The sequence below is a fragment of the Protomyctophum bolini genome, assembly GCF_963924005.1.
Source record: "Protomyctophum bolini genome assembly, chromosome: 14".
Classification (NCBI taxonomy): Eukaryota; Metazoa; Chordata; class Actinopteri; order Myctophiformes; family Myctophidae; genus Protomyctophum; species Protomyctophum bolini.
The window spans coordinates 8,196,512-8,213,553 of record NC_137875.1 but is presented as its reverse complement, the minus strand read 5'-3'; the positions used below and the strand labels follow the sequence as shown (position 1 = coordinate 8,213,553).

General features: G+C 42.0%; 3 protein-coding genes across 3 annotated transcripts; 2 read left to right on the top strand and 1 right to left on the bottom strand.

Moving 5' to 3' along the window:
- Positions 1-435: 435 nt before the first annotated feature.
- On the bottom strand, positions 436-8,569 carry polr1c (RNA polymerase I and III subunit C). Its single transcript, XM_080782704.1, has 10 exons — positions 8,482-8,569; positions 7,059-7,130; positions 6,270-6,377; positions 5,481-5,613; positions 4,898-5,032; positions 3,952-4,104; positions 3,414-3,563; positions 2,610-2,726; positions 537-1,236; positions 436-480 (listed from the first exon to the last, which is right to left on the bottom strand). Exons 1-9 carry the CDS (start codon positions 8,551-8,553, stop codon positions 1,118-1,120), a joined length of 1,059 nt encoding a protein of 352 aa, XP_080638830.1. The 5' UTR covers positions 8,554-8,569; the 3' UTR covers positions 436-480; positions 537-1,117.
- Positions 8,570-10,847: 2,278 nt separating this feature from the next.
- On the top strand, positions 10,848-12,190 carry LOC308328676 (acyl-coenzyme A thioesterase 9, mitochondrial-like). The gene has a single exon (XM_080782702.1). The coding sequence runs from the start codon at positions 10,899-10,901 to the stop codon at positions 12,177-12,179; it is 1,281 nt and encodes a 426-aa protein (XP_080638828.1). The 5' UTR covers positions 10,848-10,898; the 3' UTR covers positions 12,180-12,190.
- Positions 12,191-14,103: 1,913 nt separating this feature from the next.
- Positions 14,104-15,036, top strand: LOC308328357 (GTPase IMAP family member 7-like; the record flags this gene model as incomplete). The annotated part of the gene is made up of 1 exon (XM_080782133.1): positions 14,104-15,036. One exon carries the CDS (start codon positions 14,104-14,106, stop codon positions 15,034-15,036), a length of 933 nt encoding a protein of 310 aa, XP_080638259.1.
- Positions 15,037-17,042: the final 2,006 nt, after the last annotated feature.

Genomic DNA, 17,042 nt, shown 5'->3' with positions numbered 1-17,042 from the left:
TTTGTTAATGAGCGTATTGCTGTTATTTCTTTACCGTTCACTGGTACATTCCGCTAAATTATAGGAAGGTCCATGATCCAGAAATTGGTCCATTGGAGTAAACAGGAGTTGTTGCTGCTGTTTTTACACCAGTTACCATTTCTAAACTCAGTTTACTATGAAAACCTGCATCTCCCGTCAGTCACGCCTCCATATATGGTCATGCTTCGTGTCATTACGCCTCCATATATGGTCACGCCTCGTGACATCACACCACCATAATAGCCGTCTCCATATATGAAGATCACAACACTGACCTGATCAAACCCTGGATAGCCAGGTACCGTCCTGAAGTCTTCTCTTCGGTGCTACTGAAAATTTCTGACAAGCCGAAATCATTCCGGCACTACAGCGCAGAAACAGCGGTAAAATAGGAGTATGAATCGGCCCAAATGAAGTGGCAACTATACATGATAGGTACATGATTTAATATTCCATTTCCTTAAGTAACTATTTCACCGTTTGGAGATACAAGGTTTCTGCCAACAGCAAAACACTGTACACACGGTACACCAAATTTCCTTTAGAAAATCCAGCACGTTGGCGTATTTTTACTGGCATAACTGATGTAGAACAATCTATATTTTCAATTGCTATGATCTGATTATTTATATAGGATATAAGAAAACGGAATCTGTCAATGTAATTCCAAAGATACATTATACACTAGCACAAAATATATATAAAACAAAAAAAGGTACTGTACAGTATAAGCAAGCCGCACCAACAAAATGTGCTGCAAAGAAGCCAGCTTAACCCAACCGGGAACGCATCTGTGTCATTTTAGATGGATATAGCAACATACGTTTTAAAGAAAATTCTTAGGATTTAGAACAGTGGTTTAGATCTTCTCTTCTGGTGGTGCCCTGGCACAAACACATTTCAGATGAGGGGGGGGGGTCCGCGGGCCTCAGGTCTTATGGATCAGGAGAAACAGTGGCTGTAGGCTCAGTCCATACAGTATCAACAGAGTCTTTCCAATCAAAATGCCGTTTTGAAATTCGAACGCCAGCCAAGCACACATTGTGTAAGTCAATGTCTGTTTCCTGTGAGTGTAAGCGTTTTATTTGGTCCAGATTCATTCCATGTCTGTAGAGTCCAGTTCATTCAAGAACCTCTGACACTTGGTCATGAGAACTTTTATGGCTTCTGTCACGAGGACATCGGGTGGCAGGATACCAGTCGACTCCACAGTAACTAGGAAGAGAAAAAATAAACGTTAAACATTTAACACCTTAAAAGCAACATTAAAACATCCTGCTGTATAAACATATTTTAATATTATAAATGTAATGCTTCTACAGAACTGCTCTGTGTTGAACAAGCGAAAAAGTATTAAATATGCATTCTACTTTAATTATTTACTCACTTATTTATTTATGAATGGATCAAAGCAGAAATTAGTAACATTTCAGGGTGCATGCATGTATGCACATGCGCGTTCACGCACGTTTATGTGCGTGTGTGATGTGTTACATTAACATTAATTCAGAATATCAGTATGTGCGCGTCTTAGAGTAACAAACTGAAACTCATGGGTTCATAATTACAAATATTGTACCAAATAGAAATGAATGGCATAAAGTCCACATTGATGATGTATTCTACTGATGCTGCTCTGTACAGCACTTTGTATGTGCTTTTACATTGACTTGACAATAATGAGTTTGGTCTCTTGTTCTGAAATTTCACTTCACCAAACAAAAGGTCCTCCTTTCCTCTATCCTCTTCTCATTTCCTACATGCTTCCTCAGTGAGAGGAACTTCACATGCAAGGAAAGGATGTGAGAGTAGGACAGACTATGGATTTAATTTAACAAAGAATCACCCCTGGAAACCATTCAAGACAATTCTAAACACCCCCATTAAAGTAGTGATGATGATAAAATGATTTGTGATGAATTACGTACAGATGAAGTGGTCTGAATTAAATGATTTGTGATGAATTCCATGCAGATGAAGTGGTCTGAATTAAATGATTTGTGATGAATTCCATGCAGATGAAGTGGTCTGAATTAAATAATTTGTGATGAATTACGTACAGATGAAGTGGTCTGAATTAAATAATTTGTGATGAATTACGTACAGATGAAGTGGTCTGAATTAAATGATTCGTGATGAATTACGTACAGATGAAGTGGTCTGAATTAAATGATTCGTGATGAATTACGTACAGATGAAGTGGTCTGAATTAAATGATTTGTGATGAATTCCGTACAGATGAAGTGGTCTGAATAAAATGATTTGTGATGAATTCCGTATAGATGGAGTGGTCTGAATTAAATGATTTGTGATGAATTACGTACAGATGAAGTGGTCTGAATTAAATGATTCGTGATGAATTACGTACAGATGAAGTGGTCTGAATTAAATGATTCGTGATGAATTACGTACAGATGAAGTGGTCTGAATTAAATGATTCGTGATGAATTCCGTACAGATGAAGTGGTCTGAATTAAATGATTTGTGATGAATTCCGTACAGATGAAGTGGTCTGAATAAAATGATTTGTGATGAATTCCGTACAGATGGAGTGGTCTGAATTAAATGATTTGTGATGAATTACGTACAGATGAAGTGGTCTCGGACCCTCGCCAACTTCACCAGATTCTTCAGGTCGTCGTGACGGAGCACTTCCCTGCTGCACGTGTCCAGGCGGCTGTTCGCCACCTTAGCCACCTGTCTCCCTGGAGCAACAAACACACACATGTTCCACCACGTCAGTAATATACCATTGATTCATTGAATACTCATTATAAAGTACAACTAATAAACAACAATGCTAAAAGGAGAACACAAAAAGTCCTGAGGGATTGTTTCCATGGTGGAAATGTGCATTGTTTCCCAAACAGTGGGTCGGACACTTTTTCTTTATTTTTTAAAATAAGAAAATCTAAGATAATTGTATAGGTACATAAAAAATAAAAAATAAGAAATCTAAGAATTGCCATGAATAAGAAAGCTTGTAGATTGGCTATTTTCACTAGTTTGGGTCCCGGGCAAACGTTTAATGTTTCTTTTGGGTGTCGAAATTAAAAGTTTGGGAACCACTGCGTTAGACATTCAATACTATACGAGATCATCGATACTAGGAGCAGTAACATATATTTACAGAAAAACATTGATTTTATTGGCAAGCTAGACAATGTGTAGCCCCTGTTGTAAATTGGCGTTATTTTAAGGCGATTTTGAAGGAGGGTAGGGAGTCAATGACTGGTGACTGACTGGACTATCCACACAGATTTAAAGTCTTTGCTAAATAGTTACTGTATCGATTTTAAATAATTGAAATGTGTCGTATCGTCAACCATGAACCGTGATGTGTATCGTATCGCTGTTCAAATGTATCGTTAGTTACACCCCTAAATGTTTACCATTAACGTCTTCCAGCTCTATGACCCCTCGAGAGAAGCAGCGCTTCAGTCTCTCTGCCTTCTCTCCCTCCACCACCTGGAGCAGCGTGATCTCTGGAAGCAGTCTGTAGCTGGCTGTGGCCACGGGAGAGAACTTTGCATGGTCCTTACCTGAAAACACAATAGTATAATTAAATAACAATAATAGTCTTTATTGTCCCCTCAGGGATATTCATCTTCACAGTCCAGTTCCAACAGAAAAACAGATATACCATATAGCCAGTGGTGGAAAAAGTACTCACATTTTTCACTTGAGTAAAAGCATCAATACTGCAATATAGAAATACTCAACCACCGCACCTAAAAACGAGTATGTGTCGCCCTTAATGGTCATTTGGAGCAAATTCTTTATGTGTTTGTGTACTCATTTTGTATGTGCGTGGCAAAAATAGAATTTTGACAAATGTCCACAACAAGCCAGCATGGCACCCCCATAGGAAGAATGGCCACTTATACCCACGCCCTTCACACAGTGCATGACCAGGTCCAGTTCACTTACCCACGCCCTTCACACAGTGCATGACCAGGTCGATTTCCTGCCCTGGGCGGAGCTGTGCCAGCAGGATGTCGCCGTGCACCGGGCCGATGTTGGCGTCCGCAAAGACGTCTGCCTGGTTCCCAATGGGCACCCACTTCATGTCCTTGGAATACACTGACATAGGCACGAGAAGGAACACCGTTAAATCACACATTAAGGCCTGAGGCCGATTCTACAAATGCCTTCTAAAATCAGTTGTTCTTCTCACACTTCTCACACTTTTTTTCAAAAATAGCAGATTTGCGAGCTTGTATATCTGACCATTTTTGAATAGCCAACGCTAAAATCTAAAATGATACGGGTGCTTTCCCGGTTTAATTGGGTTAAAATAATGCACCCTTTCATTCTGGAATTATTCAGCACTTAAACAAAATCAAACTTGACTTGTGTGAAGTGAGGGGTTCCCACTGTATTGATATTGGCCAAATGGCATCTTATGTCGTCATTTAGTGCCCTAAACAAACATTAAAGTCCATAGACTCACTTGGCTGGCAAATGATTTATGTCATAAGTGTTCAGCCTCTAAAAAGAAACATTAAAAAGACCATAGACTTGGCTGCCACATGAAAATCCATGCATTGGAAGGGCTATTGCTCCTCAAAATTGTGGCAGAAACTTAGAAAGGTCATCTTGTTTTCTAGTATGTACAAGTAGGACAGTGATATTCACCACAAACCTGAAAATGTTGCTGCAAAAACAATCATATTTGATGAGCATTTGTCAGTATTATTTTTGGATTTAGTGGGTGATATTTTGAAATAGAATGGCAGCAACTGCAAGCACCAGAATCTTATTTAGCTATTGTTTCAGGATACTCCATGCCACATTTAATACTTGTATTTGTGCAATCGTAGTACTTTCATATTTGCATAATTATTTGTATGGTTTATAAGTGGTTAATACCTACCCATGTGATTTAGGTATAATTCCTGTGGGTCTGAGGAGTCTTTTGTGGCTTTTGGGTTCCTCGTGCACTTAACCGTCAGCTGAAGCTTTACTGTGTCAATTTCAGACCCTTCCTCCTCTTCAGATTGTTCTTCACCTGGGAAAAAAAGAGAAGAGTACCCCTCATGAGCCTTTAAAAGATAACACATCACACATGGGATCATCCGAAACTAGTGTGTGTCTTTCATTCTGTATATATGGATTTATTATTCAATAATTCAGGATTCCAATTCAGAAATAGCTAAAATAGCAGATCTACAAGCTCAAAATGTTGATCTTGTAGATTGGCTATTGTTGCTACTTTTGTGTAGAATGACGAAGTAGGGCATTCATTTACAAAAGAAAAAGTTAAAATACAAAGATAAGAGCTCTACAGCGAACTAGAGCTCTGAGATAAGAGCCTCTATTGTACACTGCCATGTACTGCCTGACAGTACATGCAACGTGCCTGTGGCCCTCTGGAGTGAGTGTGGCAATATAGTGGTCCCCTCCATCATCAAAGTTGCCCACCCCTGGTCTAATCCTTTGCCTCATTCCATGCTTACCAGCATTTCTGTATTCAAACAGTCGAGGGTCAGCCTTGATGGGGACCAGGCCCAATCTGTGAGCCAGGATCTCGTCCTGGATGATGGACGTGTTGTTGTAGATGAACACTTTCTCTACAGCCATGGTGGGGACCTGTTCACAGTTATAGCACGTATCATTCATTCAAACATTCATTTGATTTATTCTTGAAAGACATTGAGCTTGCCCTCATTTGCAGTATCGTCTAGATACATCACATACACAATTCCATCAATATTCACTTCAATGATGAAACGGAACAAAAACACAACTAAAACAAAACAGAAACATATAATGTTTCAAAGTAGTTGCACACTCATTCCAAGTGGTTGGGGCATTAAAACACAGCTTGGTGTTTACTTTGGGGACCTTTAGTTTGAGCACAAAGAGTCCTTTAGCTCAGTGCTTCTCAAACCCATTCAAGTTGAAGAACTACTGATTTAGAAGGCATTTGTTGAATCGTCCTCAGTTCTTAATGGGTTAATTTCAAGGACCCCTAGTTAGATATGCATGTGAAACCACGGACGCCCATTTAGTATCTCTGGGACCGCAATCCACACTGAACAATCCTCTGCGTTAATTTTACTCTGAGAGTGTAGAAATAGAACAAACCATTAGTACAGTCAGTATTGGTTACAGACTTAGTTGTAAATAAGGGTCCATTTGGTTCCTAAATATCAAAGATGTAGCTGTGTTTTCAATCCCAGTGTGAATCATCATTCATACCTCATGTTAGAAGGTAGGGGAGGAATAACAAAGAAAAACCATACCTCTGCTAGCAATATCCTTCGAAAGGCATTGGCTATAGAAGCATCAATCCCAACCATGTCGAACTCCATGGTGTTTTCATCCATGTCCACCATGTCAATTCTAAAATTCTGCAAAGAAAGCATAAAATATCAGCTCTATTGAATTTTTGTTAAACCCATTTAGGCCTGACGTCGAAATAATAAAAGATAAGTCTTCCTGAAAGAATATATATATATATATATATATATATATATATATATATAAGATTTGTGCCGCATTTTCACGATTTTTCAAAAATAGCAGACCTACAAGCTCGTATCTGCTATTATTCAATAGCTAAAGTATAACATAATGCTTAGTTAAAACACCAAAATCCAAAAGGGGTCCCCGCCCAGAATGGGTTAATGTAGGGCCGGCTGAGATATCATCGCTGCCAGACGCAAAACTCCTCTCTTTGCATTTTAATTAAAAAATAATAATACAAATAACAATAATAACCAATTAAGTATTAAAAACGCTTCTAAACCTCTACATTGGATCCTCAAACTGTCGGTCAAACCACTTAAATCCAACTCAGGATTAGTTTCCGTCTGACTTCGTCATTCTTATCAACAATACAACCATCTCCACATACATTGGTCAAAAACCAAAAACCAAAAAGCCAACAACTCCACTTGAGCTGGCTTTGGATAAAATGATGATAATATAAGGACATATGCTAGTATCTGATGATGATAGTCGCCGCAGCAGTCACAATACCAACTTTGATGATGCAGTATTGTGTGAATGCGAGGAAGGAAGTCACTCACCTTTTGAAATTTCTGTAAAGTCCAAGTGTCATCGTAGCCCGGGTAGTTGCCAGGATAATCAGTAGTATGAACCTGCAAATGTCAAATCCAGTGTATATTATTTTATCTATTTCCAACTCCAATTCGTCACATTTGTACACTATCAGAGGTACAAATAAAAATAACACTCAAGATAGTACAGTGTGACCGCAAAGAATGTGGCAATGCCTCAAAAAATTTGATAAACCATACGTTCCCAAACAAACTGGGGGTCCGGTCAGGACACCCAGGTCACCAGATGAGTACGCACATTTTTAGCGGGTCCCCATTTGATGGAAAATATAGAGAGTATGCACAGGCATGATTTTCCCATCAGGACACGCAAAACATTGAGCAGCATGGAGTGTTGGAGTTTGGAAGCGCTCGTTGGAAATCACTCAACCGTCCTGTTTCTAAATGTCACATAATGCAGGAGGCAGCAAAATGTTGTTATTGAAAACAAGCACTTCCAAACTGATACTTCACAGCTCATAACGTTTCTATGGTGGATTTTTATGAAACAAAAACTTTTCAGATAGAAAGAGGATAATTCAATTAAATTCCCGCATAACTTCCAGGTACGATGATGTCACGCGCATACCCTCTATTAGCAAGCTTCACAACCAGCTATTTTTACTGTTTCTGTGGAACTGGAGGGTCACCATTTCAAGTATGATTCTGCTGGGGGTCCCAGTTCAAATATGATTATTTTGGGGGGTTTGAGGCCTGTAAAGGTTGGGAACCTGGTGTACATTGTGGCAGGAGTAAAACTTGCTTCTTCCACCACTGACTGACTCGAATAAAAACATGATAATCGCACAGTAACTGATTTAAGTAGCTTAGTTCAGGGGTTCTCAACCTGTGGTCCTTGAGGTGGGTGGTTGGTTGGTTCCATGTGGTCCCCACTCCCCAGCTAAATGGACAACCATATGGACCCTCATTAAATATTGAACTCTTGAGATGATCTAACTCTGGTCTTGAGTGTAAATCTCAAGAGTGAGATAATTGTTAAAAATCTGCATTACTAATTAATTTAAGTCTACACAATAAGAGAATGTGCAATAATTGTCATGTCTTTCAACGTTTGCCTGTTCTCTCCTAATGGTACGGTGGTACCACATCCAATACAGCATTCTATCTCAATGGTGGTCCGTGGCTAGCTATGGACCAGAGCTAGTCCCGTGGACCTTGATAAGAAAAGGGTTGAAAATCACTGGCTTAAATGAACAGAGTCAGCAGCAAGCATGCATGCTGACCAGAAATAACCATATTTATCAATATCATATCATAGCATGATGGTGTCCACAGTTCAATTAACTAGCGGCAGAAGCTACATATAAGCCCGCAATGCTGCTGGATAGAACGACATAGTTAATAAAGACATAACGGTAATTAAACAACGTACATGCTTAACGCCATATTCTTGTAATATCACTCGATTCCGAATCTCATCCACGTTGCTCATGGACGCCGCCATTTTGCATATGTTTTCATTGACGTCACAGCAGGATAGGCTTCTTCTCGTTTCCGGCAGGCGTTGGACGTTAAAAGGCGTAATACTGCCCCCCGGCGGCCAATCCAATAGTCAGTCCAGGTAGTATAAAATTCTGGTGGGACTGGTTCAGTGTTAATTTGGTTGACTAAGACTAAAAAGACAAAGACTAAGATTTTTGCGAATGCAGTGAGCACTTACTATGAGACCTAGCAGATCATGTCTGTGTGTGTGTGTGTGTGTGTGTGTCCCCTTTGTGCCCATATATGGAGCTGAGTGATTTGTTTGTGATTGATGCAACACACTCCATATTTGGACGTATAGCTGCTTTGGGGACTCCTTATATGGTTATGGCTAAGTTAAAAACTTAACTTAAAAATAACTTAACTTAAAAAAAGAATAACTTAAAAAAAAATCTTAAAAAAACCCAAATATGTACGAGCTGCGTTCGCTTCCCGCGTTTGCGCGTCTTACTGGTGATATTTAGTCGACTAAGACTAAATAGGACTAAAACTAAATGGTGTGTTCAAAAGATCAAGACAAAATCAGAATTTACTGTCAACACTATAGGGAAGGTGCTGGAGTCTCCGGGTGAGAGCTGGTCAAGGAACTCAAAGGTTGAATGTGAAAATAGACTTGAGAAGTCGTGTCCTGGAGATAGACGAGAAGGAGATGAGAAATAAACGTGTGGCGGCCACTCTTCATATAGTGCTTATAATGGCTGGATGGATGCTCATGACATCTGATCTCACTGACTGTCACAATTGAGTCAGCTATATATGGAGTTATATGACGTCACAATGAGTCAGATATGGAGTTTTACCATGGCATGATCATGATGTCAGCATTCTACATGTCTCTTCGGCGCACTTATGGAAATCATGAATCGGAATGAAAATGGCCAATCTGATTTAAACTTAGATCTGATGTAACTGACCGGTTTATTCCATTTTTAAATCCTATTGAAACAATTGTGCATCATTCGGATTGAAGTTCATTCTGGTCTTTCTGTGCATGCTTGTTTCCATGTAATTGGTATGGCTATATTATGCTCTTGTTTTGCGATTAATTATATTAAGAAACTAGACAACTAGGCTACAGGATACATCAAATACGGCATAAGTGTTTTTTTATTATTATTATTTTGTTTTACTGAAATGTAGTGGAGTAAAAGTAAAAGTATTGGAAATTGAAAATACTCAAGTAAAGTAGAAATAGGCTACCTCAAAATTGTACTTTAGTACTAAAGTAAATGTACTTATTTACTTTCCACCACTGGACGTAAACATATATCCGCCCGGACCCCTATCCAATCAGAAGCCTTCCCAGCCCCAAACCTGATGTGGAATGAAATAATGGGATTTAAAAGTATTGTCCATGTAAACACTCATTGGGAATGACCTTTCCCATGTAAACACGCAGCAAAAAACATTACTTCTGAATTAATTAATTCTGAAGTTTTCATTCTGAATGAAAAAGCCCTCATGTAACCGCAGCCATTGTTTGGTGTCACTTCTTGTTCAGTTCAGTGTTTGTGTCGTTTTCCCAGTTATTTTGTAATAAATCACCCATCTTGGATCTTGAACTCTGTCTGCTTGCTGTCCTGCATTTGGGTCCTCACCACACCACCAGAACGTGACAATGACTCAACCAGACAATCCGGTGCACTTCCCCCTATTGAGATATCATACTAACTAGTGGAAAAAATTTAAATCAAAAATCAAAAAAAAAAAAAAAAACGCCTCCTTCTAGGCCTTTTCTATGCCAGTAGAATGCCACATTGAGGATGAATGATTGGCCTCTGCGTAGTCTGCGAGCAGCAAGTGGATAAGTGACATTTTTACGTTTGCTCAGCAATGCGGATGTGTCAGGCTTCTATCCCTGCAGAACTCAAGATGAACATGAGGTATAATCTTAAAGTATTTACTTTGCAAAAATAGAACTTAGGTGCACCTTACAAGGCTGCAGGCAATAGAGAGAACATACAAACAGGTAGAGCAGAATGATAAGCCAAAAACCACAGGTAGGCCCATAGGGAGAATGGGAGCAGGTGAGAGGTGAAAATAAGTAGTCATCAGGTCACTGGGTGAGCGGGTTTGGCACAGACTGTGGAAGAGGATGTGACACAATGTCTGTTGTGCAGTGTCAGACTTCCTCGATTGACCAATCAGAATGGTTGACGTCAGTGTTACGTCAGTGCACTGGCAGTACACAGTACAGTATATATTCCCTTCAGGCAACATGAGAGTGTCTTTACACTTTCACTTTGTCTCAAGCCACGCTTGAAAGGAAGAGACAGAGAGAATAACAACAGCAACAGTGTTGCAGAGATGCTCCCGCCGAGGTTCCTGTCGCTGCGTTCCACTGTGTCCAGGGCCTTCCGTGCGCTGGCCGTGGCTCCTCCTCCTCCTCCTCCTCCTCCTCCGGACATGACGGAGGTTCGCAGCAGATTGATGGCCATCGTGGGAGCGTCCAGTAACTGGAGAGACCACCAGCAGGCCTTGGCAGAGCGTGTGGCCTTATCGTCCCAGCTGGCCGGCTCGCAGAGCGAGCTACCGGTCAGGAGGATGCGAGACAGCTATGTGGAGGCCCACCTGCCCCTGGGGTCTCAGCCTCTGCTCAAAGAGAAGTACATCACGATCCACAACACCGTCCGCTTCGGACGGATCCTGGAGGATCTGGACAGCTTGGCAGTGCTGATCAGCTACTGTCACACCCACAACGATGCGCTGCCCAGATCTCCGCTGTCCATCGTCACCGCCCAGGTGGACAAGATAGACAAGAGGAAGCATACCATCTACCCCGACCGCGATGTCAAGTTCACCGGTCACGTGACGTGGGTGGGGAAGTCCTCCATCGAAGCCAAGATGCAAATGTTTCAGTACTACGATGGAGCTTACTGTCCCGTTCTGGACGCTACGTTTGTCATGGTGGCCAGAGACCCTGAGAACAAGAAGGCCGCGTTCGTGAACCCCTTGAAGCCGGAGGGCTCGGAGGAGGAGAAACTGTTCCAGGAAGGAGAGAAGAACAAGAGCCGCCGCGAGGCGTTGAGAACCGCGTCGCTGTTAAAGGTGGCTCCGACGAATGAAGAAACTAAGGTGGTTCACAGCCTGTTCCTCAACACCCTGGATTCTAAGATGGTGAGCTTTCAAAGTCGGGTTTTGCCTCCCAACTCCGTGTGGATGGAGGACGCCAAACTCAAAGGACTGGAGATCTGCTATCCCGAGGAGAGAAACATCTACAACAAGATCTTCGGGGGTTTCCTGATGAGGAAGGCCTACGAGCTGGGATGGTCCAACGCGTGCATCTACGGAGGAGGTCGTCCCAAGCTGTTGGGCGTCGACGACATCGTGTTCCAGAAGCCCGTGGAGATCGGCTCCGTGCTGCTCCTCTCGTCACAGGTGTGCTACACAGAGGGGAAGTACATCCAGATCAGAGTCCACACAGAGGTGCTGGACCCGCTCACGCGGCAACACGACACCACCAACGTGTTCCACTTCACCTACGCCTCGGAGGGGGACCACCTCCCCGCCGTCGTCCCCAAAAGCTACGGAGAGTTCATGCTGTACCTGGATGGGAAGAGGCACTTCAAGCGGACCTTGGAGCACTGAGCAAGGGACCCACTGACTCAAGTCTATTCCCAGCGCAAACTTTAGATTATTTTGTTGTTGGAGTGGTGCTAACCGCTCCAACATGTGACTTTGGGTGTTTGGGTGTCTAATTCTGTCGCATGTGATGTCGCATTCAAGTCAATGTCAAAAATAAAGTTTATCTACCACAAATAAATTAAATCTGCAATGGCAAAATAAAGGGTCAATACATCATCAGAGATGTGTGTTGCTCACTTCACACTGGGTGTTATTTTTCCGACACTAGTGTATAACATAGAAATAAAGTCTATCTATGGAAAAGGCCATTATAGCAATGTGGGTGTGGGTATTACTATTATTAACGTCACTTCCTCCATGTCTTCCTGGGAGGCACCAAAGATCCCAGGATGGTGTTGGGCGAGTGGGAAGACAGTTGGACAAACAACACATTTCATATTCATATTCATACACAAGAGCCTCTGCACATTTTGCATGTGTCATGGTTCTATTTAATCACGTGATCCCTATACGTCCATATTCTTGCTGTTAACATTCAGTGGAAATAGACAATCTCACAACGGGTCACAACGTGACGCATTCTGAGCTTGTAGATCAGCTATTTTCGGGGAAAACATTTAGTGTAGTGCAAAAACAGAGGAGGGGTCTAGAATAAACTCCTCTGAGAGTGGGGACTCCGGTCATTTAGGGTTAGAGGAGGGCAGGGCTTAAAGCTTGTATATTCTCGTTGTGTATGTTTGCTGTATATGTTTGCTGTTTTCTGAGGTTTGGAATATAATCTATTCCCAGAATAGATTCTGGGAATGTGGGGAGGCAAACATGGCAGATATTTATTTACCTCCCACTGTGGAATGTTTTTGAGGTCTATATTGTTTCAGTTGTGTCTGAACGAGTTTTATGTCTTCATTACTGACAAGTCAAGACCCACCTCCTCACCCTGGAGGCATGGATGAGGGTATTGTGTTGAGTCAGGCTATGTGTTCCATTGTAAATGCACAGGGCTGGTTCCAGTATTCAAATGCTAATAAACTTTGAATACTTTGAGAATCTGAATTGTGTCTGTATGAACAATCCATATGTGCCTATTGGTGTGATGGATCTTCTAATCTGTATTAGGAAGGTTCAGAGACACATTAATGACTGTGTCTCTCCCTTGTATACCCATAGAGATCTCTGTGTGTCTGTCTGTCCCTTTTATCAAAGTCAAAGTCGTACGATTTGTCACACACGTTACCGCAGTGAAGTTTGTTCTCCGCATTTGACCCATCTCTTGGAGCGGTGAGCTCCAGCTGTGCCGCGCTCGGGAATCATTTGATTAGTAGATTTAGATTATACCCACTCATAGAGATCTTAGTAGCCTACTGATGTCAATAATATCGATTTGATAATGGGTACTGTACCGCATTAGATGCTTCTGTTGTGGAAGAGAAAAGGGGAGAGAAGAGTCGCATGACGACATGGGGTTCAGACTCTTTGACTGAGCCAGTGATTCTCAGCCTTTTTCATTTCAATGATCCCCAGTTTAATATGCATTATCACTAATCTTATTAAGTAAGCCTTGTGAGCCACGAGGGCAGGAGGCCTATCTCCTGTTTCCTTGGCATGGGGGAGCTTTGCTGGACATGATGCTAGTATGTCCCAGGGGCGTACCTCAATCCAACCCTTGATGCTGAGTGCCAAGCAGAGAGGCACTGGTTCCCATTTTTATAGTCTTTGGTATGACCCGGCCGGGGATCAAACCCCGGGAATCTCTGTTCTTTTATGCCCACATATGGAAATGACTGGCGTGACGTCGCTGCTTGAATACAGGTGCAGGTAAATAAAGTGTGCTCTGCATTTTGTACCTCTATATTTTCAGATGTTGTCAGTACCTCTCAGCCAATCATGCTCTCACAGGAATGGTTGGCACACATTCTGGAGGCTGCTCATGCTGGCCACATTATGTAGTCATATCTTCACGGCTGAGATCGAGGTACGGGGCGTAGTGGATTCTACGCACCCCAAGGACTTGATACTTATTCTAATAGGAAAGACTGGAGTGGGAAAGAGTGCCTCTGGAAACACCATCCTGGGGAAGAACGTCTTCAAAGAGGACGTTTCCCCGGAGTCGGTGACGGCGCATTGCCAGAAGGAAGAGGTGGCGACGACGGGCGGAAGGAGACTCACGGTGGTCGACACGCCGGGCCTCTACGACACCAACATGACCAAGGAGGAGTTAAAGAAACGGATCGAGGAGTGTGTCGTGCTCTCCGTGCCGGGACCCCACGCGTTCCTGCTGGTGATCACCCTGAAGGCGAGGTTCACCGAGGAGGAGAGGAACACCGTCGGATGGATCCGGGACAACTTTGGCGTCGACGCCTCCATGTACACCGTCGTTCTTTTCACACACGCAGACCTGCTGCGGCACAAGTCGGTGGAGGACTATCTGAGAGAGAGCGAAGAGCTGAGGAGGCTGATCCACTCGTGCGGGGGGAGGTACCATTCGCTCGTCAACAGCCCAGCGGCTGCTACGCCTCACGGCCAGGTCGAGGAGCTGCTAGAGAAGATAGAGGGGATGGTACAGTACAACGGAGGCAGACATTACACCAACGACATGTACCAGGAAGCGCAGCGGAAGCTCCAGGAGGAGAGGACGAGGAGGGAGCAGGAGGACCTCAGACAGAAGAAAGAAGAGGAGGACAGGATTAAAGAGGAGAAAAGAAGGTCTTGGTGTAAAATGACATATTTTGCCAGTCTGGGATTAATCGCTAAGGGATTCATCGGAGGAGGGGCATATTTGTCCTCCACTATGTTAGTGTCTCTAGGTGCATACCTGGGAATCACTGAAGGCCATGAATGCTTAAAATACATGTTTAAATGACATGCTGTGAGGCACCCCGCCGAGCTGCCGACCACTAGTATATTTATAGGCCTATAATCTATATCTATCTATAAATTCCCTACATATCTGTGTCTGTATATCTAACTGTTCAACCAAAAGTCAAACCTGCTGTGAGTATTACCCAAGGAGTGAAGTGCCCAGTGGGAAGTCGATCAAATCAGCAACTCTCAAAATATAATTCCCAAATATGTAAATGCTAGAGTCGCTATTCTAATGTCTATCCCTTTTATGCCCATATGTAGATCCATGACGTCGAAAAGGCATGTATCATAAATACATTCTCTTCGAGGACCACTTCAGCCATTTTCATACATCTTCATATAATTGGTCCTCAGTAATGCTCATTAAAACATGGTACCATTCGTCGGGAAACAAAAGTGGCATTCCGACGCCTTTGCTTCCACATGCGGTTGTCGTTAGGGGCAGGGTTAGTATTAGCATGTTGAAATGTTGGCAGGTTTGATCATTTCAAACATTATTTTTTAATAGTTTTTAAGAACATTGGCCTCATCATGCGCCAACCGTACATTTTGAAGAAGATTTTGCCAATGTTAACAAAATCTACACGCACTGAAGAGCACTCTTAGGAAAGCCTTTGAGTTAGTGTGACATGTTTGTGCAAAAAATACTTTTGCACAAATTATTTGTGACCTTGAGCAAGTTCCAAGGGTCCACAGAAAAACGAAGAACAGTTTTACCACTTTAGGCCCCTTAACATTACCCACCCCATAATCCCCCACCCAGTGACTCCACCCACCATCATCATCACCTACGTGGCCTATACGTACTGTATGTCGGTGGTAAGTGGGAACCCTTGGCCAATAAGGGACTCCATTCTTATGTACGGTGATTAGAGCGCACCTCACTTCACATGGGTGTGATTTTTTTACCTTTCAAGACGGGAGACCATTGTTGTGTTGTTGCTATGTATAGTACAGTATATAGTAACATGTTTTGTAATTGTGTGTATCTGTCTGTCTTTCTGAGCTTTTAATTGAAAATAACTACAATACCGGTAATAATAATATAATTCACTGTTGATTCTTCATGTTTATGAAATGGTAAAAACTACAATCAACGTTTGCAATATTTGTGTATTCGCATTGTTTACTAATCACATCCATAGAGTGGTAAAATAATGCTTAGATCTATGTTATTTTATTCACTTATATATTATTCTGTTGTGTTATGAGTGGAACAGCTGTTGATGCCAAAGTAGGATACAGTCGTTCATAGAATCCATCTCATATTCCTGCATAGTAAGCCATCTGAAGGCTATCGCATTATAATATTAGTTTGTTGAAAGTTGAAACGGTATTGTTTTGATTCTTGTGAAAAATATGATCGTCACTGGGTGGACTCGAACCACCAACCTTTCGGTTAACAGCCGAACGCGCTAACCGGTTGCGCCACAGAGACGGTGGTGACCACAACGGACGAAACAGGAGTATTCTTTAGTCATGCGACCATTGGACCTCTAAACAATGAAATTACATTTTATGACGTGTCTGTATGTGTGTAATATATAGGCCTACCTGTATATCACCAGACTTCAGCTTATGGATGTCATCTTTTGATGTTTTTATTCCAAAGTTATGGTAGCGTCTACTTCATGGTGCACTTTCACTTTTTCAGCAACAGAGGGCGCCAAATGCCAAGCATGGAGTAGGCCATCCCTGAAATAAGTCCCACAGCCAGCTGTCTCATAAACATGCAGTGGTGGAAAAAGTACTAGCCCAGAATTCAAAATGTACTAAAATGGTATCAAATCAAAATGTAACGAATGTAGAAAGATGTAATAAAGTGTAATACATTTACCGTAAAACAACATGCAACAATGAGTTTCATATTCTTTGACACAATGTGTATGAAATATGATACATCAACTAAACTACAATCAGCTGTTGTCTCTCTGTGTGGATTTTAATATTTTATATTTACTTAACTTCAGGTTGACAGATATAAACTATGGCCGAGCCCAAGAT